Genomic DNA, 27396 nt, shown 5'->3' with positions numbered 1-27396 from the left:
CTGAACTTGTTGAGAAAAGCCTCTGTGTGGGGTTCAGGACAGTTGTAATGCATAAATTTCACATACTTTATTGACACCCTGGCGTTTAAACGGCAGGTGCTTGCCCTGCAGCTCTTTCCATGAGTCCTTATAAAATATTGCGGATATGACTGACACTATGATGGCAGACACGAGCATAGTCACTCATACACAGCAGTGTTCCCTGACACTCTGACCTAATAAAATGCTAAATGTATTTGACTACGTAACTTTTCATTTTACTTTTATGGTACTTATAATATCACTTATGACCGGTCTGTGACCTTTTCTGACGGAATAGGAAACAAAACAACCCCCCCCTTCATTCGCACTCTTGACTACGTCATCAAGGTGGACGAGCATGAGAAGAAGGTATGAGGGTGTGGAGGTATAAACTGGAATGAACTTGCCCAGCAGCCTGGTCCATTTTTGTATCACATACCTTTTGCATAGCCATCATATGCACTATTTACGTTCCCCATTCATATAAAGATGCTATAAGGAGGCTAATGGTCCATACATGAGCACAAACCAATAATTAATAATGTGATGCTTAAAAAAAACCTCAGCCTGTCTAATTTTATTGTTAAAAAATGTAAATTAATCAAGTCATTATACCCTTTCAGAAATTTGGCTTGGAATTTGGTTCAGTTCATTTGCTCTCAATTATATTTTATTAGTACTGGAATTCTGATGTATCAGTTACTCTCTATAAAGTTTTTATATGAGGTCAAAGTTCTCCTGTTCAGTTTTAAAGAGCTCGGGCTAATCCAACCATACTCAAATGTAACATGTAGGTTTAAAGACTTAAAAGGAGCGTGTTTTAGGAAACACTACAAAATGGTGTTATTGTACTGCCAGAATTGAAAGGTGCATCATTGTTTACAAAATGCCTGCCTTGTGTTTTAACTCAGATAGCTACAGTACAAATCAATAGCTATAGTTGCTCTTGATTTGTATTTCCATGAATATATTATGATTAAGAAAAATCCATATTTGTGTTGTACACTCACCTGTACAACTACACATCCATGCACGTATTTAATCAGCCAATCATGTGGCAGCAGTACAGTTCAAAATTTTGTGCCGATACAGGTAAAGAGCGAAGTGTACAGTACTTTAATAAGCACACTTTACGACAGTGATGAGGCGAAAGGGATCTTGGAATGCCCAACACATCAAATCTTACGATGGAGAGGCAACAACAGCAGGGGACGCTATTATATTTCACTCACAAACAAGAATATAAGCTTATCATGGGCACAGACCCACTGAACCTAGACAGATGAAGAACAGGTGATATGTTTTCTGATCTTTAACTGTCCGTAATATCCTCAGATTGCTGACAAGATCTTCTGCGGTCGGAGCCCTTCCACCTCAGTGTTTAAAATGTGCATTCTAAGATGCTTTTTTTGCTCACCATGGTTAAAAAGCAGGGTTCTATGAGTGTGTAGTACTATATCTTTCCAAGCAGCTTGAACTAATCTTGGCATTTTTCTTTAACTTTCTTATCAGCCGACAGTTTCCAATCACAGATCTGTTGCTCACTCAGTTTTGTTTTTGTTTTTTTTTTCTTTTACACCCTTCTTGGAAGCTCTCAAGATAATCAAAAATAATCAGGAAACCAACAGTTTATGAATCACTCACACCAGCCCATCTGGTCCTAATATGATCAAACTTACAGAGATCACAATTTTTTTTTGTTTGATGTGAAGCTCTTGACCTCTTGACCCATTTCTGTGAACAGTTATGCTGCTATGTAACTGGCTAATTAAATAACTACATGAATGTGCAGCTGTTTCTAATAATGTAGATAACGAGTGTATATACAGTATATGGTGGCACAGTGTCTTTAGCACTGTGGCCTTATACCTACAGGGTCATGGGTTCGATTCACACCTTTGGTCTGTGTGTGTGGAGTATGCATGCTTTTCCTGTGCTAGGCGGGTTTCCTCTGCGTACACTGGTTTTCTCTCACAGTCAAAAGAGGTTCAAAATAGGCTAATTGGCATTCCCAAATTGCTCATAGTGCCCGCGCCTAGTATGTGTATGTGTTTGCGGGGGTTGGGGTTGTATTTGTGCCCTGCAATGGATTTGCACCCTATCCAGGTTGTACCCTGCCTTATGCCCAAAGTCTCCAGGGCTAGGCTTAAGGCTTCCCATGACACTATACAGATAGAAAATGAATGAATTAATGTAGGGAACTCTGTTGTCTTTGTAAAGGTGTTGATGTATAGGGCCACCCTTCAATTCATCAGCAAAGGTGCAACACAGGAAAAAACTAAAATTTTTATAAAGGTGATATCATGAGGTATCTGCATTAGTTTAGTCTTTTGTGCTTGTTAACTATTCCTTGGCAAGAAATCCTTACTTCAATTACACTCCAAATTTCATCATTGATTTAACAGCTATAAAACTGTCAGGTTCTGTAATACATTTTTTTTCCTAACAATAAAACACAGACATTCAGAAACGAGTCGTTTGAAAAATATTTTCCAATAAACAGAGTCCAAAACCACAGCAGAACATGACAGAAACACCGTGTGCTTGCAACATCTTCGCTCACGTGTGCCTCAGATCGATGTGGTTTAGCAATGCCAGAGGTGCACCGCACCAAACCTCAACTCATTATGTAATATGTACTATAGAATAAGTGACTAGTGGTGCACTAAGACTAAGTAGTTCTTGATATAATGCATCCAGATCTTGATCTCATGTTGGTCTCTTATCCATCTTGTCTTGATATCGTCTGATCAACTGATCAAAAACTGATTTAATTTAAAATGATACTCCATCCATCCAGGAACCTTTGTAGTCCATTTAGGGACCATGAAGACCAATAATGATTATTGAATTCACTCCCATTTTTACAACCGTGGTAGGACCTCCAGTCAACATTCACACACTAAGCACTTTTTTTAAACACTTTGGGCAATTTGGAAACACCATTTATCCTCATTTGCATGTCCTTGGACTGTGGGAAGAAACCCACCGAGCACAGTGAGAACATGCAAACTCCATGCACACAGATCCCAAGGCAGAAATTGAACCTGGACCCTGGAGGTGTAAGTGCTAACCACTAATCCACCAGGCTGCCAAAAATGATACTGTACACCAACATAGGATTGTGCATATATTTGGAAGATGCTCTTATCTAAATTTTTATACTGTGTGCACATGATAATACTGAAGGCCATGGTCCAAGGATATCATCAAGTAAAAATCTTGTTATAGAAGAATAGAGAATAATGAGTTATAGCAACATAGTGGTGACATAACGTATCATACAGTTTCAATATTTCAGAATATTAAAATAGTGAAGCCGATATAAATGTGTTCTTAAAATGTTTGCACCATGGACCTCTGTATCTTCTAGTAAAGAGTAGAAACTGATACTTAGTGTTAAGGACATATAAAATCAGTAAATCAGCCACTATTTCCTGTACCTTGAGCAAGTGGTCTGAAGGGACATGTATTATTTTTGGCAGTCTAAACAGTCGAGGCGATGCAACGTGCTCTCGCCTTTTTAGCTCTGTCTCTTGGTGCTTCTTCAGAACTGGCAAGAGTAGATGGAAGATGTATTTTCCTGCCATTAATCTGCTGTGCTAAATTGCCTGTAGTGGTATAATAGTACATTGAGGCACAATTCAACATGGTGAAAAAAAGCGTCGATGACAAATTTGGGATTATGCGATATCAGCAATGTCTTAGTTTTGTATTTAATGCAGTTGCACTGTGTGAAAACCAGAGAACCCAATCATAGAGATAAAATACTGTATGCAGAGATCATACTGTTCATGTGAGTACTTTCACAGAAAGCCTAGACTATTACCAAAAACGGGATTATCTGTGGCATGAATGATAGCTACTCTCTCCAGATCAGAATGACTGACGAATAAAGGTCGACCAATATGGGTTTTTCTATGGCTGATGACAAAGCCGATGCTGAGCTTTATAAATGAGGGTAGCTCGTGGCTGATATACACCACTGATTTTTATTTTTTTATTAATTTTTTGCCTGATATATTTGGCTGTTTTTCTTTTTTCCCTTCATCTGATAAAATAATAAAAGTAGTTTTAGTATTTAATTTTTTCAGGTATTTTTTCTAGAACTCCATTATTCTGTGCACATTACAATCTGATGCTATGCTCATGCTAGCGAGTGATGTAGTTGGGGTAGTAAGGAGATTCCTTTAATAACTACCCAGTAAACCATACAGTAAAAAAAAATTAAACTGTTAACAGCTGTATCCCTTTTTATCAACATAAGTATGGTTATAAACCACATAAATGATATAGCTGCAACTGAAAAGTATAAGCTAACAAGTCCATTTAACATTCACTATCATGTGAGCTTGGCACATTTTAGCTTGTGTTTACCACTATGTAGCATAATATGCCACATCCCATAGACATGCAAGTCCAATTACCATCATAAGGTTTTATATTCACAAACAAACTGAACAGCTTTAAAATAAAAATAAAAATAATGCTATTGAGATAGTACTTTCACTTTTACCTAGAGATGTATGTTCTTTAGGGAATAAGGAAAATTAAAGAAGAAAAACAACTTTTACTAATCATGTTTCCACTCGTTGACTTAGATGTACCTGCCTGTTAATCGATTTTATTTTGCTCAGGCATAAGCAAGGCCTGATTACTAAAAACATGGCAAAAATCGTACAGATTAATCGCCCAACTTCTATTGATAAGCATTAAACCCTACACTGTAACATAACCATGTTATAACAAATAAAGAGCTTTTTAGTATTTTTCACACAACACCAGCCCCATAATTGTAGGATTTACAAAAATTTTAGTTGATTTTAAACTGTTTCTTGCTTTTTACAACACCATGCGCCTAGGAGGTGCCTTAGGGTGGCTCAAACGGTTACTGGTTTTTGGATCCGAAGGTCGGGGATTTGAGCCTCAGCAACACTATGTTAACAGTGTTGAGTTCTTAAGCAAGGCTCATAACCCTGTCTGCTCCAGGGGGCGCTGTAGCCAGGGTCTGACCCTGTGTCCTGACCCCAGCTTCCTACCTGGGATATATATATATATACACACTACTGTTCAAAAGTTTTAGAGCGCTTCCTAACTCCATGATGGTTCTTGATTTTTTATTTCTTTCTACATTGTAAAGGAATGCTGAAGGCACCAAAAAAATAATAATTAATTAATCCCCTTTGAACAGGTGATATTGAGATGTGTCTGCTACTTCTGCTCTGTAAAGACTACATAACCTCTTATCTGAGGTGCTGTTAATTGGTCATTTTTCAGACTAATAACTCTAAATGAACTTCTCGTTTGAGGCAGAGGTAGGTTTTGGTCTCGCCCTCCTGGGATGGTCTTTATGAGAGCCAGTTTCATTATGGCGCTTGATGGATTTTGCAAATGCACTTGACAATACTGTTCTTGCAAGAACTATTACAGAAAGGCCGACCTCTGTGTCTTAAAATAACAACTAACTCTTGTTTTTCTTGTTGTTACGTAATTACCTAATCCCATATGTGTTATTTTATAGTTTTGAAATCCCCAGTATTGTTGTAGAATGTAGAAAGTAAATCACTAAACCAAAACAAACAAATTTGCAAGTGTTCTAAAACTTTTGAACGGTAGTGTATATATATATATATATATATATATATATATATATATATATATGGGCTATATTTTTTTTTTTACTGTGCTGTAAGGTATATGTGACAAGTGATTAATTCAGAATTTAAGCTGTTGTCAAATAAGTTTCTCTTGATCTTCAGATTATAGACTTTGTTTATTCTGTAAATACAATATAAATAAATGTTGCATGATTCAAATTGTATGATTTCAAAATTTCCAAAAAGTTGTTTTTTTCTGTATTTTTTTGTTTTTGCTGTTGTTGATGCTCAAAACATTCTAAAAATGTTGAATGAGCTCAGTATTGTTAATGAAATCCACATGGGAATTTAGTTGTGTGAATAAAAAAGAAGAAAAGCTACAGTATAGCAAATTCCATATTAAATCCGTGTGGAATTTAATCAGAGCATTCCACATTCCGTGTGGAATCCTTTGGCAACACTTTGAGGCTTGAAAAAATCTTTATTCAGAATATGATAACCTTTGTATTGACAGCATGTATAATTTGTCAGTCATGCCATCTTTCTCTTCCTTAGCCTTTAAACCACTTCATCCACGCAATGTGAAGCTAACGTCAGTGAATAAGGGCTTAAAGGTGACCTGGGAACCACCTAATGAGTTGGACGGTCGGCCAGTTGATCGATACAGTATTGGCTACGGAAAGTCCATGAGGTCTTTACGCTTCATCAAGGTGGACAAGGACCGCCGCTCCGAGGTACTAGAGGATGTAGGTAAGGTGGACAGGTATTAAATTGCTGTCTGTACAAAGATGTAAATTATTTAAAAGCATAAAATGCATGATGACAGCATGCACCGTTTTGTCTAATTTGCATGGTGTGTGTGTGTGTGTGTTAGAACCTGGAGTCCTGCACTTTCTCAAGATGAGTTCTGAAAATGAGGAGGGAATGAGTAAACCAGTCTACAGAGCAGAAACTCCAGGAGGTACGTGTGTGTGTGTGAGTGTGTGTGTGCTTGCGCGCACGTGTATATGTGTGTGTATGCGTGTGTGTGCATGTGTAGGTATGACAGAGCTTTCCGTTGATTCCTATTATTGCTATTGTGAGTCTGTTTTATCTCAAAGAGCCATATATTTTTTGAGCATGTTTAATTGACTGCATTCAGAAACCCATAAAAGTACATATGCCTTTTATGTTTTACCATTGCATAGAAAATACATTTTATAAAAGCTTTACACATCCAAGTGACTTAACAGAAAAACTATTTCAATATTACATCGTCAATCAACACTTCAGCAAAGTTCTAATGTGGCTAAAAGTCATTTTTGATCTTTTATACCAAGAAAACATCTATAACTTCATGGTCTGACTGCTTATTCTTAATCCTGACTTTTAAAACCAGACTGGATGACTAATAAAATGACACACACTTGAGCACGGTACAGAACTTAATCAATCCAGTCTGCTTTTCTAATTATTCAGTTCTCCTCCATTATTGGGCTTGCCGAAAATCTGGAATCGTACTCTACCATAAAAAGCCAACAGCCGAGCTTTGTGTTGTTAGACCCAAAGCCGAAATCAAGGCCTTGTGTTGTGGCAGCTTGTCACCCATCCAATGCATGCCACATAAATCTTGAAATGATTTCCTATTCTGCCTCTGACAAACAACGTCCGTGTGCGCAGAGTTGCATTTCCAGAACACTCATATTACACCAGCCCCACACTAAATAAGTACGCACGTTAGGCCATAAATTTGTCTGTCGAAGGTTTTTTTATTTTAATGGTCTAAGATTAAGTAAACAGTTTTAATGAAGTGTTATGCAGTAAATCATCCTACTTCCTAGTCAGTTTAGTAGTACTCTGATACTAAATAAGCTACCATGTCATAAGCTACCATGTTTTTCACTACAGGTGGGGAATGGGTAAAACTGGACGGCTTTGCTGTTGAAGGTGGGAACAGCTCCTCACCAGGTACGTAGGACCTTATACAATCTAATCAATAATGTCAGTTCCTACAAAGAACAACAGCACCACCTAATATTATTTAGCAGAGTAAGTTCATCTAGCTACAGTAATATCCCCCATCATCTGTGGTGCTCTGGAAGCATGAAGGCATCACACTTCAACTTACTCGGGGGAAAAGATAGAGGTTTCAGATGAAAGAATTTAGAGTCTTTTCCCAGCATTTAAAAATTTACACTGCTAAGGAGTTTGGATCTGGTGAACCGCTTGGGGTGGGGCAAGACATTTTTTCTGGAATCCTTTTGGAATTTATTTCCCTCCAGACAGAGACAGGTATGTTTGGCTTGAGGACAGATGGTCCTAATATACATGACTTCCAAAAAATACAACCACCTAATTTCAGATTCATGCTTTTAGTACAAATCATTTTAATTATGAAAATATTAATAGATATTAAAACACAGAAAACAAGAAACATAAACATAAAAGAAATGGAACTCCAGAAAGGACCTTAGAACTGTATTCTTCTTTAGGAGTGAACGGAACAAACTTAAAAAATACCATATGACGCTATGATTTTGCAAAATTTCTGCGAATAAAGTTACAGTAGCTCATAGTCTTACTTACTGTATATGGCCAGAAGTATTCAGACACCTGATCACTACACACATATGTTCCCAAAGGTAATGCAAGTATTGGTGGGTCCAGGAGCTTAAACGTGTTCTGTTTGTACTGTATATACTGTAGCTGCATTTTGACCGTTTCAAGTAATTATTATTATATTTTGGTTATTGAATGCTTTGTGTATAAGACAGTTAGTTAAACTCACCCCTTAGCCTGTCATTGCCCTTTATGTATAAAACCCTATACAGTTACTGCTTATTGGTAAATGTAAATGTGGTGATTCCTAATGAATCAATTATTATTTATTATTATCTCTCATTTAATCCAAAATGTAATAAAAGTTAAAAATGGTTAAAAACGTCCATACTGTATGCTGTTAATATTTTTTTTTTTTTCACATTAGAGTTTCCTGTGCAACCTTGATTTACTTACGTTCTTTGACATTATAAGTAACTACAGGGGCATTTGTAGCTTAGGGTGTTATGTCTCTGGGTTACAGATCAGATCAGCTCCACCAGGCCACCAGTGTGGGCCCTTAAGCAAGGCCCTTAATCTTTTCTGCTCTGGGATGCTATATCATGGCTGACCCTGCACTTTGACCCAGCACTCAAGCTGGGATATGTGAGGAAAGAATTTGACTGTTCAGTGATATATACAGTATGTGACACCAGAAGGCTGAACATAGCACATAGCTTATGTTACACTATTAATGATAGTGTCTCAATCATACAATAAAATAAAAAAATAAAAAATAATCAATTTTTTTCTTATTTTTTTTAAATCCACCAAGCTTGCCTGAAGCCAACCCTTAAGTATCTTTCCTCTTTAAAAGTGAAGTGAAGGAATTTGTCTATATAAACCAAATGACAACAGTTTCCTTCACTCCCAGGAGTAAATGAGGAAAAAATAGAAACAAAATGCAAAGCTATAGTATAGCACTGTGGGTGCTCTGTCAGATAGAGTTACCGCTTTAAGTCTCCAAATGCCTTTATAATTATATAGAGACATCGATAAATACGCAACGACTTGCACTTGCTATATTATTACCCCCCTTTTAGGGATATTAAGCCCATCTCAGTGGATTCAGTTACCGCAGCAGAAGCCCACTATGTCAGATTACACTTATTTATACCTAAAAGATAAATCTAGACTTAGAGAAAAGATAAAGAGGTAACATTAAAACAGACTAAGTTTTAGACTCCTTTTTTTTTTTTGCATATGATTGACGTCTGTGAAACTGGCATTGGCTTAGCATTCCTTTAATGCTGACTCAGTGCTGTTTTAGATTCACCTTGGAAATGCCATGCTGTTGCCATAACATTGCACTCTAATCCCTGTTTGGCTGGGAGCTAATAAGAGATATATGTTAATGTCTGTCTGAGTGCACTGGGTTCATTTATTTCTTTGCTCAATATTTAATATAAAGCTGTGCAGAAAATGTAAAATTCTTTTTGGCTATTAAAAATGAAGCTCGAATAACCTCACGTTGCTTATAGTACTTTAGCTCTTTTGATTCATGCACCAAGTTACATGATGCTTAAGTGTTCAAATATGATGTAGGGAACCTTAACAAGCCCTTCCAGCATAACCAGGTGTGAACACACATTGGGAGCCAGGCCTTATAAAACAGCTGAGTGCACACATAGCTGGACTATGGCAGCTGCTTTGGCCTCTAGAGCTGGCCAGTTCATCTAGCACCTGCCAGAAAGCAAGACATGTAAAAGAAAGAGAAGGTGATGTAAAAGGGGGAACGTAAGAAACAGAGAAACAGATAACTAATGGAAGAATGAGTTATAGACTGCCTTTATCTCTAATTTGATGTTTGTGTGCAGTGCCTAAATCCGTACATTAAAAGGATAAGAATAGAGATAATATCATTTTTCTACTTTAATCAATTTATCCTGGACAGGGTTGCAGTGGATCTGGAGGCTAGCCCAGAACCACTAGGAATGAAACCTGGATGGGACACCAGTCCATAACAGGGTCACATGCACACACATTTACGCATTTACTGACCCCTAGGGATATTATGCAAAGTTCACCTTGTAGTAATTTTTAGACATTTATACGGGTCTCCAGTGTGTATGCATGTGTGTGTGTGTGTGTGCGCGCAAAATCAAAATGTAAGAAAAAGAGATCCCTGCTTTTGTATTAGCCGGGGTTTAAATTTCCTCCCTAATGTGACCTCATGTAAGAAGCTGTCCACCCCTGGCTTGTTGCTAGCTCTAGTCAGCTCTGCTGTTCTCTGGTGGGATGTGGCTCAGCAATAATTAATTTACAAATTATGAAGTTTTTAAAAAATGCATTATTTAATGGTGTAGCATTAACACACATTTTAGGGAGCTCTGAGACCTATGCTAACTTGCTAAAGAAATATTATTAATGTAGCCATTCAACCCACTACCAGGTTGTTGTTGTTTTTTTTTGTTTGTTTGTTTTTTTTTTGGGGGGGGGAGTGGAAGGAAGCCAAAGGACCTGTAAGAGATCCATGTGGACAGGGAAAACATGCAATACTCCAGGCAAACAGCTGAGCCTAGAATTGAACCATGAACCCTAAATGTGTGAAGCACTAGCTACCCACTGCACGAAATACAGCCTAGGGGTAATAGTCTAAAAAAAAAATAATAATAAGCTGGAGGAATTTTCCTACTGAAATACCTGGCCATGGATCATTTAAAAACATGTACAGAATGGTAAAAGCATATTCCTTTTCCGTTTCAACAACTGGCCAGTGTCTTTTATTAGTATAGTATGATATTAATTACTCTGGTGATACTACTATACCTTCAGCAGTAGTGCCAGTGTAAACAGGTTGAAGTACTGCCTTTTAGAAAGTGAGACAGAGTGGAAAAATGATCCAGGATAAAGCCAAAGGTAGCATGAACAGAATTACTACAGCTGGCATTTTCTCTCTCTCCCTCTCTCTTTCTCTTCCTTCTTGTTCTTCTTGCAGACCTGCTCCTCCATCTTCAACTCGTTCACCCTAGTTGCAGTCAACCCTTTCTTATACATTTTTGATCTTTGCTTTTGATGTACAACATCTCTGATGCATTTCTTGTCTAGCTAAAGTTCCAGAGAAACAAAGTCTTCATGAGTTTTAACTAGATACTGTATAATAGGAATGTAATAGCAATAGAAATGGGAAAAAAGCAAAAAAACAAAAAAAAAAAAACAAAGCATAAATAAATGTGGTGGAACTGAAACAAGTGCCGAGCTATCACACAGTGGTGAAGTTTAGCATAGAAACCACTAAATGATGCAGAGTAATGGTATTCAAGGACCAGATCCAACTCAATATGTCTCTCTTTAGCGTTCAGCCTGGTGTCGCTTTAGAAAACCTTGATTAAGATATGAAATTCTGATCTTCTGCAATCAGCCCTCAAAACACATTGACATTGTGTCCAATGACAAAATCAGACTGCAGTCTATCATCTGTGACTGATTACTGAAAGAGACAGAGGAAAGGCTGACATGTTTTTCATTACAATGTCTATGAAATAAGACTGCAGAGCAACATTAAGAAACGCGAACAAAAAAGTAGGACACCGAAAAATGGGGGAGAAATCAATGCTTTGACAGAAAGAGAGGAAAAACTGCCTGGCTGTCTGCTGGCCAAGTTTGGTCAAATGGGGAATAACACTAAAAAAACAACAAAAAGGAAGTGAGAGAGCAGAGGACTGTGTGGTCCTGAATGGCTATAAGCTTGGATAAACATGGGTTACTAAATTCTCTTTGCATTTTGCAAACGTTTTATGTGAGATTCAAGATGACATTTGTTTGCTAGAAGAACTAATTAACATTTTTGAAGCCACAGCTTGACTTACACAGGGAAATTGATGCCACATAAAAAAAAAAACAGACAAACAAACAAACACATGATCAGATACAGAAAGTCATGAAGATCTTAAAGTTAACAAATAACATCATGTAAATGGCCCTTATCCCAAATCATTGCCTTGTCCTGTAGGTTCATGCAACAAACTTTAATTTACCACCAGTCAGCCATAGCATTATGACCACCTACCTAATATTGACTGAAGGCATCAAGTTTAGTCCATGCCAAGTTAAGGTGTGTTAGTAGAACTTTAAGTCCTGTAAGTTGCAAGGTGCAATCTCTATGGATTAGACTTGTTTTTCCAGCACATCCAATAGATTCCAGCTCAATTGGATTGTTGTTATCCTCAAACCATTTTTGTTCTAGTCATTAGGAATGCTCTTTCTAAAGAGGGGGTGTACAAGTAACAAGTAACCACGGTTTCCCAGCAGAACATTACCAGGTTTAGTCCATGCCAAGTATGACACTATCTCTGCTGGAATGCCTACTTCCCATAGTGTATCCTGGTCCCCATCCACATGATGTTAGACAAAATGTCATTCATCAGACAAAGGCCACCTACTTCCATTGTTCTGGAAGAAGGCACTCTGCCTGTTGTAGGCACTTTTGGTGGTGGACATGGGTCAGCATGGGCATACTGAATGCTCTGACACCTTTCTATCTAAAGCTTTTACTTTTCAGCAGTTTGACTACAGTAGCTCTCCTATTGGATCGGACTACACAATCTAACCTTCCTCTAGCCTACTGTACTGTACAGTATGTGCATCAGTAAGTCTTGGCTGGCCATGACACTGTTTACTGTTTTCTTTGGACTACTTTTAGTAGGTCCTGACCACTGCAGCCTAGGCCCAATTGTTTAGCCATTGCAATTTGGTCCTTGTCAAAGTCGATCAGATCTTGTCCCATTTTTAATGCTTTCAACATATGACTTTCAGGGACAAGATGTTCACTTGCTGCTTAATATATCCCACTCACTTTCAGGTGACATTGTAACTAAAGTAAATAGTCACTTCACCTCTAAGTGGTCATAATGTTCCGGATGTCTTACCATAATCGTAAAAATGGGAATATAGATGGATGGATGGTCATAATGTTATGGTTGATTAATAAATATACACACATGTACAGTATATACTGTAAAAGCTTTTGTACCAGGCTTTTTTTTTATACATAAGCTGATAATTAATTTTCTATATCAGCATACTTTCACAGCTGCAAGATTTATATACTTATTCTCATTCTGTAAGGTTATAATTTCTATAAACTATTTAACAAGGACTGGTATGATGAACACTCCACTGAAATTACTTTAACATTATTGTCATCATTGGTGATGTTTATGACTCTTTGTAAACGTCAAATGTAAAACTTTACCTTTGTCCATGACAAACAGTTGTTTTTTGTTTTTGTTTTTTTCAGTCAGAAGATCTTGAAAAGGATTAGGGCCACCATAAAAATTTATGTGAGTTTTGTTTTTAGCGGCATGGTGGCTTAGTGGTTAGCACTGTCACCTTGCACCATGTTCTTCCTTGGGCTTGGTGGGTTTCCTCCTGGTGCTCCGGTTTTCTCCCACACTCCAAAGATTAGACTAGCTGGCATTCCCAAACTGCCCATAGTGTGTGAAAAAGTGTGTGTGTGTGTGTGCCCTGCGAGGGATACCAGCCCATAAAGTGTTACCCCGCCTCATGGCCTACATCTCCTGGGATAGGCTCCTGGCCCCCCCGCAAACCTGTACTGTATATAGACGATGTAGACAATGAGTGAGTGAGTGAGTTTTGTGTTTCAGATATATCTTACATATAACCTTCTCAAACTATTTAAATAGATTATTAATGGTGGCTCAAATTCATTTCTTTAATAGTTTAATAGTTTATTACAGCTTAAGTGAAGCAAAACAAAGAACTCAATGTTGTCAATATTGTCTGGTCTCTTGTTAGGTAGGAGGTCACCTGAAATCTCCTCTAACGTAAGCCCAAGTCCTACAGTTCAGAAACCAAAGTTGTTACGGCAGAGAGCCCCACAGTCCTCCTCAGGCCCAGAGGCTCCACGCAGAGGAGGATATCTGCCCATCCGCTCTCAGAACAAGCATAGGATGGACCTAAGTCAGCCCCAGGCTGACCAGCGCAATGGTAACAAACCTAAACTAGGTAAGATCAGGAGGCCTCTTGACTTCACACTTGATTTCATAATTACATAAATTTTTGATATTCCTTAAAAATGTTTATGTTTTTTATTTAAAGATAACTTTGATTATACTGTTGGCTAGTTACCTTATTATAGTAGAATGAGATTCTATAAGCATGGATCCCTTGAGAGTTAATTAGCATAGTGTTAATATGCATATTCGTTTTGTGAATAGCATGGCATATACAGTGGAACCTCGGATTACGAGTAACGTGGTTTACGAGTGTTTTGCAAGACGAGCAACAATTTTTAATAATTTTTTACTTGAAAAACGAGCATTGTCTTAGTTAACGAGCACCGAGTATCATGTTTCACGCATGCGCTTCTTGTTTTAACAACGAGCGTTACGTCATCACAAGTGAGCCAACGGTTTTTCTCTCTCTTGCAGCAGAATTGTAGGTAATCGTCTCTCCTGCTGGGTGAATACACACGCGCTGTGTGTGTGTGTGTGTGTGAGATGTGCGTGCGCGCGCGCACACACACACACACACACACACATTAACGGAGAGACCGTTTTTAAAACCGTTTAAAAATTAGCAAGGAAAATCGCTAGTCACACTCGCGTGAGTGCATACTAACGGGATTACTACTGTAAAGTAAAACAACAACAACAACAACAACAAAAATTAAACAGCTTCTCACCTTTGAAAACAGTCGCGACAGAGAAGAGTTTGTGTGTTTATTTGGCAACCTGAGAGAAGGGGAGCTGTAAAGCCGAGACCCATTGTCTCCCCTGCTGGGTCTTAGTGCCTGCAGTGTTTTTGCGTGCGCGTGTTTGTGTCTGTGTAAGACAGGGAGTTTGTGTGTTTGTTTGGCAACCTGAGAGAAGGGGGCTGTAAACGCGAGCGAGCCCCCTTCATCCCCCCTCCTCTCAGGTTGCCAAATAAACACACAAACTCCTCTCTGTCGCGATTGTTTTCAAAGGTGAGGAGCTGTTTAATTTGTTTTTTGGTGTTGTTGTTTTACTTACAGCAGTGATCCTGTTAGTATGCGCTCACGTGAGTGTGACTAGGAATGTTCCTTGCTAATTTTTAAATGGTTGTAAAAACGGTCTATCCGTTAATGTGTGTGTGTGTGTGTGTGTGTGTGTGCGCGCGCACATTTTACACACATACACTCTGCATGCACAAACGAAAACCCTTATCTGTCGGGGTTTAATTTTACATTTTTTTAAGGTAAAGTACAGGTTAATTTGTTTTATTTTTACTTTATATTTTGTATTAATTATATTTATGTATTTATTTTTTGGGGCTGTAGAACGAATAATTTAAGTTTGCATTATTTCCTATGGGAAAATTAAATTTGGTTTAAGAGTGTTTTGGAATACGAGCCCACTTCCGGAACAAATTAAGCTCGTAATCCGAGGTTCCACTGTATAATGATACATGGCTGTATCTGATATTCCCTTCTATTCATAGCATCTGAGTCCATCCATGTGGTATCACTTCAGGCACAAAAACCCCAACAGAGGAAAATACCAGCGATCAAGACTGTCAAAACCGAAATCCCTCCTCCAGGTAGAGTTTGTTATTGTGGCATCATATGAGCCCCGGATTAGAAAGTTTTGTTTTTTCTCATATTGTGTTATACTTGTGGAAAAAATGAAAAGGTAAAAGATAAGGATTGATGGCATTTTATCTGCCAGCCAAGCATCATCCAGGATAAACATATAGTGCCTGCAACATAGGGAGCCCTAACCAATCAACATCCATGTCCCACTTACACTTTCATAGAGAAGAAATTATAAAAGAAAAGACATTTACATTGTACTGTAAATCATACAATAAGCAGGACGAGGCAGTTTTACATATGCTAGATAAAAGTAATTTAAAAACAGGTACAGTCCAGGACTACTGTACTTGTTGCATTTGTTGCAAAAGCTAATACTTTGGATAACATCAGACATAATAACAGGCATTGGCAAGAATTGCCCTTATTGGATAATAGCTAGCTCCAAGCAATTGACTTATTATACAGAACTTTTCAGTGTAATCTGGGACTGAACATCAGGTCACATAGTAGTTGCACTGAAACATGTGTTATACAGTCTAAGTCTAAATGTATTTATTATTGATAAATGTTAAAAACTACATTTGCTACATTTTTATTATTATTTATTTGTTATTTTATGATCTTTAAAGATGGCTTAATAAGAAATAGCCACCTTATAGAAACTTTTAAAATACCAGTTAATCTCGCAGAATAAGGTTATATTTAGAGAATGTAAAAAAAATGCATTATGTGCAGTATTTTAGAATTTAAAATACACAGAACAGCCGTAACTTAAACATAACATAAAAACACCAACATTAAAAACACCTAGGTTTTAGACTCCCCTTGTGCTTTCAGGGCAACTCTAACATCCAAGGCATGACTCCACATGACCTCTGGGTGTGGACTATGCTTTCTGGCACGGGATGCTGGCAGCCAATCCTTCGGCTCCTGTGGCTTGAGGGGTGGGGACGCCATGGATAAGGCTTGTTTGTCCGGCGCATCCCATGGATGCTCTTTTGGTTGGAATGTGGGAAGATTGGGGGCTGGGTCAACAACTTTGAACTCTTTGCCTCCTAAGCACTGTGCATGACAGGCTAGATGTTCTGATACGTGACCAGTGTACTTTTGTACCCAGATTGTGCTGCATCTTCTGTGAGATTGAGCCTAGCCTTCGGTCTCTGCAGGTATAAATGGGCCTTGGGTGCCCACGATCCTGTTGCCACTTTACTGGTTTATAATTAATATTTGGTTGATTGGTGTAAATATGAAGTTGTAAAGCTATACATGTCTGTAATTTAGATTTTTGTTAGTTGGAATTCCAAACCATGAATGTTGCATATCTCAAAACAGCACATTGCATAAGGGCTCTGAAACATTGTGCAGTCACGATCAGGTTCAAAGACGCTATAATGACACTTGTATGAAACATGTAAACAGTGATATGAGACATGTATACAATGATATAATACGTGTAAACAGTCTTTGTCTTTTGGAAAAACAAGTCTTCAATCTTTAACCATGTTTATCAGAGCATGAAGAAGTAGAGGAGGTGGAAGACACCACAGTGAGGATTCTGTCTCCCCAGTCTGTTGTAATCACATGGGTGGATCCACTGGTCCAGAAACAGAAAAGTGTCCCTGAAGGTACCAGGTAAAAATGATTTATGCATAGTTTGTGTCATATATTAACACGTAGCTACATGTTATAATAGATAGTCTTTAGGGAGAAAGAGAAGAATCATTCAAGGTGGAGTTTTAATGTGTAAATAAACATCTTTTACTTGTAGGCAGTACACTGTCAGATATAGAGAAAAGGGAGAATCTGCTCGCTGGGAATATAAGGACACTGCACAGAAACGGCTTGTGATTGAGAAGCTCTCTGCTGATGGAATGTATGAATTCTCTGTTCGAATCACCCAGGGAGACCAACATGGAAAATGGAGTGTATCTGTATTCCAAAGGACTCCTGAATCAGGTATGGAAAGCCCAGGATGTTCCTGGGTAGATGAGTGAGCGCCGATTATTTGTGTTGTTCTTGTAGTAGTAAACATATACAGTATATACAATTGTTTTGCAGTTACACTCCAGATGTTTGTTATATGGTTGATTTTTGTTTTTGTAAGGTAATTTATATGCAAGACGCACAGGCACACACACACACTCATGCAAACACATATTCATGCCAACAAATGCATAAATGCAATTAACAAATCCTTGTATAAATCATGTAGCATGCAATGACAGTCTCTGTGTAATGGATCATTTAGGAGTCACTGCCTGCCTGCTTTGGAAAACCAATGGTGACATCATTATTATTTTCCTGGAAAACCAAAAGCTCTTTCCAAATGTAAAAGTGTAGCTGGGGAGCAATGAAATTGTATAGAACAATCTCTGTATTGCATCTTTTCTTTGGTAATGTATATACTGTATTTATCTAACATTTTGACATTTTTCATGACACTAACTCTGCAGCTCCCTCCGGTCCTCCTGAGAACTTTGAGGTAACGGCACTTAAAGGGAAAGGCACAGCAGTCACTGCAACATGGGACCCACCTGATGAGCCCAATGGTAAAATCAGAGGTGAGACTTGCTCCTGTTTAAAATATTACAGTTTCTGTCTGGTTTAGTCTGTAAGAAATATTCCCAGCTCTCCAAAGGAATTGGCTGTGAAAACATACACTAGTATTTTGCCAAGTTACAAATAAAAATCACATTTTCTGGTTTTACATATTGCATTAGTCAAAATGCTGTTTTCTATTACTCCAAGGGGATTGAATTCTATCCAAAAATAAATGACCAGATGTATTGCCCTGTGCTTTTTCTTCCAGAATACATTCTGTCTTATGCTCCAGCCCTGAAACCCTTTGGAGCAAAGTCAGTAACATATCGTGGTACTACGACCTCAGCCACCATAGATGGACTGACACCTGGTGATCGCTATATCTTCAAAATCCGAGCAGCCAACAGGAAAGGACAAGGACCACAGTCTAAAACCTTGAGTGTTGCAATGCCACAAAGTAATTTCCAAATACTGTAGTTCATTTCTGATTTTTAACAAATATAATTTTAACACCATTATCTTCATCTAGGACCAAACCAAAAGCAATGAATTTACATTTTGACATCTAACTGCATACTAACCACATATATATATATATATATATATATATATATATATATATATAATATATATATATATATATATTTTTTTTTTTTTCAGGATTTTAATTTTACAAAATTAAAAAAGTCTACTATTACATGCGCCCAGCAGCATCAAACTTAAATTAAACTTATGGTATTAAAAAACTAAAGATGTATGCATAGTGCGGCCTACTATATTTAGCTATATGAAACTGTACAGTGTTCATGCAGAGTATGCTGCTTTTTTTCTGTGCATTTAATTTATTGTTCTCAAATTAATAAAAGAATTCAGGGGTCAGGGGTAGCTCAGTGGTTAAGGCATTGAAATACAGTTCAGAAGGTTCCTGGCTCAAACCCTACAACCACCAAATTGCACAGATCACCCACAACTGTTCAAATGTATAATAAGATAAAAATGTAAGTTGCTCTGGATAAGGGTGTCTGCCAAATGCCTAGATCTAATAAAATAGTGGTCATGTTTTAAATAATTTCAAGTGCTCTATAAAGAAAAAAAATACCCATGGGTTTAAAGGATATGCTCACAAAGCAGTATTTGGAGTACAGATCAGGTTAAGTAACTTGTAGGATTTTCTTTCTATTTACAAGACCAAAATATGATTTTTAAGTCTGTAGCTATGTATAACATCTGAATACTGATGTACTCAATTTCAGTATTAACCTAAACAACATTAAAAAGGTTTAACATATGTCTGAATATGACAAAAATCTTTTTTTTTCTTTGTTGCCAGCCAGCACTACTGCCTCACGGCATTCTATTTTGTCCAAGAGTCCCTCCAGAACATCTATAAATGATGACTTAGAAGATGAGGATGCGGAAGACACAGAAGACTCTCATATGTCTACCACTACCTCTCCACCCACAAACAAGAAATCTCGCCCCCTGTCTCAAACAAGGTCCTATCACAGCATTTTTTCATCTATAAGGGGCTCGGTCAGGAATTCAGGTTCTAACTCTAGGACAGCCATTAGCAGTGATAGAGAAGAAAATGAAGAAGAGACACCAACAGACATTCCAAAAGAAGCTAAAGAAACAGCAAATGAAGCTGTTGAGGATATGCAACCTGAAAGTACCAACAATGTTCCATCAAAAACTGGACAGGAAGAACAACAAAAGGCTTCAACTGGAGCTAAAGAATCAAGCTCTATTCTTAAAAGTTCATTACCCAAGACTCATTCCTCCCCTCCAGTGTTTAAAGATGCCCAACACCAGTCTCAGTCACTGACACCTCGCACATCACCTGTTGTCGGTGCTGGCCGTTTAAGACGACCACCTTATGGTACCTCAGGGTCACGGCTAAGGAATCAAAAAGAAGCATCTTCTAGTTTACCTAGCAGCCAAGGCCATGAGAAGAAAGTCCACACCAGCTCCTCTAATGAAGATAAAGTCAGTCTTACAGTAGAAAAATCATCTACCCCATCACCTCAGGAAATAAAGATGGAAAAAGAGAGAGAGTCTTCATCTATGTCTTTGCCATTGTCATCCGCTGGAATAAGTAGAATTAACACCCCAACAAGTCATGCCAGTAACTCAGGCCCTGGACCTGTCTATGTAAATGGCAGAAGACTACCTCAACCTAAGGGCAACAGATATCAAGCAGGACGACAAAAAACAGGTTTAACCTCATCTGCTTCATCACAATCTTCAGCAGGAACCAGTACTGATGACAAGGATACTCACTCAACAAGGACTGTAGATATAAAACATGACAATACAAATGATCAGAAGAAAAAGATCAAGAACAATGAAGACCCACCCTATCAGTATACCACTACTCGTCCCCATTCAATCAAAGAAGACAATACACGGGACCTTGGTAGCAATAATTATAGACAAGACAAGGATCTTAACAGTTATTTGCCTTCATCTCATATTCCTTCTACAGCAAGCCCAGGAAATGGTTCCGCCTTGTCTAACAGAAATTCCAGGATAGTTTTTGGAAGTAGCCAAAGGAAAGATGGCAGGATCCCATGGAGCAGGACTGCTTCTTCTGTAGGTGCAGGGAGGCCAATTCTGAGAGGAATACCATCAAATCCAACTTTAGGAGAGAATGTCAGTGATAAAAGCAAAACCTCTTCAACAAGCTATACAAAAAAACATTTGGTTGATACTAATCTTGAAAAACCCACAGTAAACAGCAGACAAGCAGCTTCAAGTAATGAGCCAGCAACCTCTAACGATCACACTGACAAAGAGGAAACAACCTCTAGCGATGACCACAAACATGATCACCTCTCTGAGGTCAGCAAAGAATCCCATGAGAAAAGCAACAAGAATTCTCCAACAACTGCATCCCCCAAAACAATTGCTCCTGTTAAAGAGATTCAGCGGCCTGGACAAACCTCCCAGAACAGCTCTCACTCATCCTATGCACTAAATAGACTCGGTTTGGGTTTTAAAGGAAAGGTTCGTTCTCCTCTAATGGCCGAACGTCTGAAGGAGTTGCAGTTGCAGGGTAGGTTACAGACAGTGAAAAATGCACAGCAGGGGTCTGCTGCTAAACAAAACTCCCCTTCTTCATCTGCTTCAACGTCTTCATCCTCTTCTGCCTCTCAGCCCAACGACCATAAAGCTCCAACGTCAGATCAAGGTAAGGGTGCTGAATAAAATACTAATGTAAGATCCACTGAGGGATCAGTTTCACATTCATACCTGAAGCAACCTGCTACTAAACAAATTTCTGGTGGTGACACATCAACTAATTTTAAGACCTCCTTATCAGCTCCAGCTAGAAATCCAGTGGTGAGATCACGCTATCCAAGCAGATCAGACAAAAATTTACGAGGAAAAACACCAATCAGCTTGCATAAACCTAGTTATGGGCAAGGTAAATTATATTTTACTTACACATCTTGTTTGATATATACAGAAGTATAAATTATAGAATAAAGGTGTGAAGTTTCAGCATGCCATATTTTATTTGCTTGTGCAGGCAAGAATGGGCGACCAAATCTAACAGCTACAAATGGCAAAGTTGTATCACCATCAAATGAAAATACAAAAGAAAATGGAGTCAAACATATTACAGGGCCTGATGGAACCAAATGGGTGTGTTTCCTTTAATAATCATTATTAGGAATAATATTATACATATAACAAGGCTTGCTCTGCCAATAACTTTAGATAGGTTAAATATCTGGTTAAGGAATGTCTTAATGATGTGGCTTAGGCTCCTGTCATGTGCCTTTCTTAATCTTTCTCATGTATTTACAGTGAATGTACCCTCCCTTAGGTTGTAGATTTGGATAAAGGAGTTCTAATGAATGAAGATGGAAGGGTTTTGCAGGATTCGAGAGGGCGGCCCAGAAAAGTGGTGCTTGGAGAAGATGGAAAAACTATCTTTGGTATGTTTTTCTATTCTTTTTGCTTTTGGCTGATTGCTAAAAATAAAGTAAAAGATTGTGATACAGTTAACGTACCATTCATGTTTTATTAGATGAGCAGGGTACCCCATTAGTAAACCAAGAAGGTATGGCTTTGTTTGGTCATGGGAGGGACAGTCGGCCTGTGGTTAACCCCAAAGAAAAGTATCTGACTGTGGGAGGGAAGCCAATAGTGGGCCTGGACCGTCCTACACCCAGTACTACAACGACAACAACCACAACGACAACAACTACAACTAGACGTACAACTACACCCACAACCACCACCACAACCACTGCTGAACCAACAACAACAGAAATGACAACTTTTGAATCCACAACTGAAGCTCTCCCTACCTGTCCCCCTGGAACATTTGCAAGGCTGGATAAGGATGGTATTCCGGTTATGGATATTTATGGAATACTGGATTGCTACCCAAGTGGTGAGCTTTTATAAACATATGTACACATTTTCCAGGTATTTTATATATTACATCTTTTATGTGCATATAAAATAGCTATTTAGTAATGAAACAAAAAAAAAAGATTTTTTTGCATACACCTGCAAAAATTATATGTTCTTGGCATTTAATTAAATGTAATGGCAATGTAACCAGAATTAAGCTGCAAATAGGGCAGTGGTGGCTCAAATGGTTGAGGCTGTGGGTTACTGATTAGAAGGTGGGGGGTTCGAGCCCCAGCACCTCCAAGTTGCTACTGTTGAGCCCTTGAGCAAGGCCCTTAACCCTATCTGCAGGGACGCTGTAACCTGGCTGACCCTGCCAGAAACTGAAACTGACCCCAGTTTCCAACCTGGGATATGTGAAGAAAAAATAAAATAAAATTCACATAAAGTACTGTACATGTGATAAATGATTTAATGTTATTATTATTAAAGAGGGTTTGTACATAGCACATGATTCTCTCATGACTCTTAAATACTATAATCTGGAAAAGTATAAACCAAACATGAACTTGATTAAGGAGTATTCTGTATGTTTTACTGCTTCAGGTCAGGGTTATACATTTTTTAATAATGATATATATATATTTTTTAAATAAATTAAACACTCAGGAAAGTATCCTGTACACAAAATTCATCCTGCTACTTTTATCGGCAGTCAGGTCATCACTAAGCACAAGTGACCTGGTACCATTGGCAGCGATACATGCTTATGCCATATTTGCCATAAATCCACCATGACTTGTAGATGATTTGGTACTGTATGCTTTGGATCATGAGCTGTTATTTCTCATTCATGCTTTTCTCTTCCCATCATTCTGGTACAAGTTCAATTTGGTCCAGTGGTTTGCACTTTGTTGTTCCTCTTTATTTACATTCATAAAGTTGTCTCTAGACTGTAGACTTTAACAACGACACACCTACAGTACCTCATAAAGAGTGTTCTTGGCCTGGTTAGATGTGAAAGGGTTCTTCTTCACCACGGTCATCCACCTCAGTTGTCTATTATGGAAGCCTTTTGCAAACGTTTTGCTGTTACTGAGCTTGCCAGTCATTTCCTTGTTTTTAGTACTTCTTAATACTCAATATATAGGGATCTGGGACATTTCTTTTTCTCATCAAATAGCTGTGTAAAAAAAATTATTTGGCATATACATTGGTGGACAAAAGTATTTTAATGGCATTCTCAATACCCTTGAAATATTGAAAAATCAAGATTTAAAAAATAGCTAGTTTATGCAATAAAATAGCTTTACAATTAAGCAATATCACATAAGAGGAACTGCTGCTGAATGTCAGCACAACTGTGATTCGGTCATAGGCATCCGCACAACAGCACACCCTTGAGTGTGATATTGCTGATATTGATACTGGTGGAGCTGGAAACTAACAGTAGCGGCCAACAGTATAATTAAATAAAGGTACAGAGTTTTAAATTCTTACTGGTACTATGTAGCCAAAAGGTGAGGGGAATAAGCCATGGATGTGGTAGACCGTCCTGAGAAACTGACAACATTTATTATACATTTATGCTTATTCTTATTCATTTAATTAGAATGTCAGCTATAGTAACTTCAAACAATTCCGGGGTTGAATCCCAAATCCACAACTCAGCCAGATAGACAAGAATTAATTAGTATAATCACCTGTTTCATGCACAACTAGAATTAATGCATAGCATATTTTGCCTTAATAATTGTGTCCATGATTACAGATAAGTTCCGGTGTGTTTTCCCTTTGCAGGTTTCACGATAGCCAACCTGTGTTATTATAAAGCAGTCTGAAACTAGTAATGTCAGTTTAATAAGTTAACATCGACTGTCAAGAGGAGTTTTAAAACATTGTTTAAGACAGTAACTAATAGCTATATCATTTAAAACCTACATACATTATTATTATTATTATTATTATTATACCTTTATAAATAGTTTGATCCTTCATGCCCTCAATGTACGTTTTTAAACAGATGAGTTTTTGATGGAGACCACCATGTTCCCCACCACCACTCAGCTGCCCACCACCACTCAGCTCCCCACCACCACTCAGCTCCCCACCACCACTCACTCCCCCACTACTGAGTTACGCTTCTTCAACAACAACCACCCAATCTCTGAGTTTGATGCCGCTGGCAAGAAACGCTTCACAGGTAACGTAATTTTGCGTGTGCATGTGTGAACATCTCAAAAATTGGCTTGTATTTTCCACTGCATTTATAGGTTCAAAACCATGACTTAACCATAATTCACCTGGGTAAGGCTCTCAGCAAGTAATATGAGTCTTGGCCCATGCTGTATTTGTTCTGTTGGAGTGAGCTATTTAGGAAAGCTATTGATGTTACAAAGTCTAATAGCTCAGTTCCTTTAATGTGTGTAACTTAAGTAGCCTACAGAATATCTCTGAATGCCTGAGAGAAAGGATTAACCATAATCTGTAAACCGGTGGCATGTGGCTTCCTGCCAAAACTGAGTGAGACAGATAAAGAAGGAGAGAAAAGGTGGGGGAATGATCCATTATAGGTATCATACAGGTATCTACTCCATAGACCGGCTTTTAAGCTTCCTGCTCCCTTTTAAGATCGGAAAGTGTGTATGAAAGTAATTTTCACTTATCACTTTAATGGACAGAGGTTGTTTTAATCTGTTTCACAAAGTACAAAAAAAGAATAAAATTTACAGTTACTTGCCAGTAAATGAATGTTGATTTACAATATAAAAGTTTTAAACATATTTTAGGAAAGTTCTTACATGTAATCTTGTTTTTCTTGTGTTTCTTTCAACCAATTAATTCAACAACATAGAGCATATACGTCACAAAATGCTTGTGCAGTGAGAGCGCTTATACAGTATGTACAGTATGTAGAAGCTGAGTAAAGGTGTGTATAATCACTAGTCAGGTTAAAGTGAACTTGCCCATTACAGCTTGAATTTAAATTGTAGATTCCATGTTTGCAGCCCGCACTGTACTCTAGTTTAATGTCACAGGTTCCACTACTGACAAACCACACCTGACCTGCCCTACTGCCGAAGCGTACATGACGTCTATGCTCAGATCCCACATCGCTGCTTTTATTACCGTTGCAACAACACCAGCAGCATGGGCTGCTAAACAAATTTTCAGCAGCCCATGTAAATACTGTAGATATATATTACCTGTGGTTTAAAATAAATATCACTAAACAGGATAAATGTGAGGACGTTACCGCAAACTAACACTCTTATCTACATAAAAGAAGTTAGATTAGCTGTTTGCAGTTAGTGGCTAACAGCTAACTTAACCTCTTTAAAAACAGACAGGCCATTAATTAATGTTTTATGTAAGTTGCATTTTATTATTTATTAAATTATACAAGTTTAAATGATGGATACCATAGCAAGGTAGCACTCCAATGTTGTTTGCAGTTAGCAGCTAACGGCTAACCCACCCTCCTTAAAGTCTAAAAAAATAGACAGTCCATTAGTTATATCTAATGTCACATTTAAACTTGTACCTCACTAAACAGGCAGACATATAAAAAATCTTATTTTGTTAATCTTTTTTTCTGTTTTAAACAAGCTTCTAGCATGCTTCACTTTCACTGGGGTCTAGAGTCGGGTCTAGAGTCCATGTTAGGTATGGGATTTTTTTGCACTACAATTTTTTAGATTAAACAGTCTTTAATGATTAGGGAGGGCAGAGAACAGCCAATGATGTCCTGTGTGACTCCTGATCTAACAGAATGATATCGTGTTATCAAGCGTGTTATCAAATGAATAACAAATAGCATAAAATAGAAAGCTAGTATGCTACAGTATGTAGGGTAGACAACCCCTTGTTCCACACACCAAGCAGTGCCCTTTCTCAGGGGTTAACACTTATTAGACCCCTGTCATATGCAATATCTGCATTTATGGAATGGCACTTGTCTAATTAAATTATTTAACAGATTTTTGGGTCACACTTTGCCACTGTGAATAAACTACGGTATAAGACTTGATAAACGCAAGTCATCTGGAAGCAGGATGGTGTGTAAAGTTGGAAGTTGATTTTGTCTTTGTGGAGTGTATCTTTCAAGTGTATTATTCTTCTTGCTGTTGCAATATTTTCCTGATTAAGGTTTTTGTATACAGAACCTGGTGCAGATGTTGAGTGCAGGGCTGAAAGTTAGAAGCTGAAAATTAGTGCGAGTTTACAGTAAACATTATTTTGGCCAATACTTCCTCTCCAGCACAGTCTGTAGAAATAAATTATGATGTTAGCATAACAGCACTGTGTCTGCTTTACCCATTTACTTTTCCCAGCTCAAGCTTCTGATCTGAGGCCAGCTCCAAACATGGGAATCATGGTGGGATGGTCAAGGACCTTCAGCTTAATGGTTTCCTACTTTCCTTGTTTTTGATGTTCGTAGTTTTGACTTAATGGAAATCTTCACACAAGCTACACCGGTTGTTAATCCACTGCTCTGAACACTTTTATTTACCTCTCATACATTCTTCAAAGTCTGATCTGTTTTCCATGCAGTTATTCAGTAAGTTTAAGCTGATGTTATCTTAGATATAAAGTATCAGACCATCCACAGTTGCTTGGAGTTTTGAAGGTCATCTACAATACAAAGGTGTAAATTGTGTCAGAAAAGGCACCCTGACCTGGAAATCCCTTTTTTCTCCCTTGGATATTAAAATGTGTTGTGAGAGTTTACGGTCTCGTGTCTCTTCTAATGTGCTTTTCTTGGCAGCAGCTTGA

General features: G+C 38.0%; 1 protein-coding gene across 1 annotated transcript in view; it reads left to right on the top strand.

Annotated features, from left to right (window-relative positions):
- The window catches only part of fndc1 (fibronectin type III domain containing 1), a 45716-nt gene that overhangs the window by 4851 nt on the left and 13469 nt on the right, over nt 1-27396 (top strand). The window contains exons 2-16 of the mRNA XM_053488439.1: nt 6174-6368; nt 6493-6579; nt 7506-7565; nt 13953-14162; nt 15618-15716; nt 17223-17343; nt 17480-17667; nt 18165-18272; nt 18521-18709; nt 19583-21442; nt 21575-21679; nt 21785-21900; nt 22085-22196; nt 22289-22657; nt 24644-24823. Of these exons, the coding sequence (XP_053344414.1) occupies nt 6174-6368; nt 6493-6579; nt 7506-7565; nt 13953-14162; nt 15618-15716; nt 17223-17343; nt 17480-17667; nt 18165-18272; nt 18521-18709; nt 19583-21442; nt 21575-21679; nt 21785-21900; nt 22085-22196; nt 22289-22657; nt 24644-24823 (3999 nt within the window). The remainder of the gene's footprint in view (nt 1-6173; nt 6369-6492; nt 6580-7505; nt 7566-13952; nt 14163-15617; nt 15717-17222; nt 17344-17479; nt 17668-18164; nt 18273-18520; nt 18710-19582; nt 21443-21574; nt 21680-21784; nt 21901-22084; nt 22197-22288; nt 22658-24643; nt 24824-27396) is intronic.

The sequence above is a fragment of the Clarias gariepinus genome, chromosome 27 (genome assembly GCF_024256425.1).
Source record: "Clarias gariepinus isolate MV-2021 ecotype Netherlands chromosome 27, CGAR_prim_01v2, whole genome shotgun sequence".
Classification (NCBI taxonomy): domain Eukaryota; kingdom Metazoa; phylum Chordata; class Actinopteri; order Siluriformes; family Clariidae; genus Clarias; species Clarias gariepinus.
Note: the sequence above shows the minus strand (reverse complement) of the source record. Positions and strands in the feature narration are given on the sequence as shown.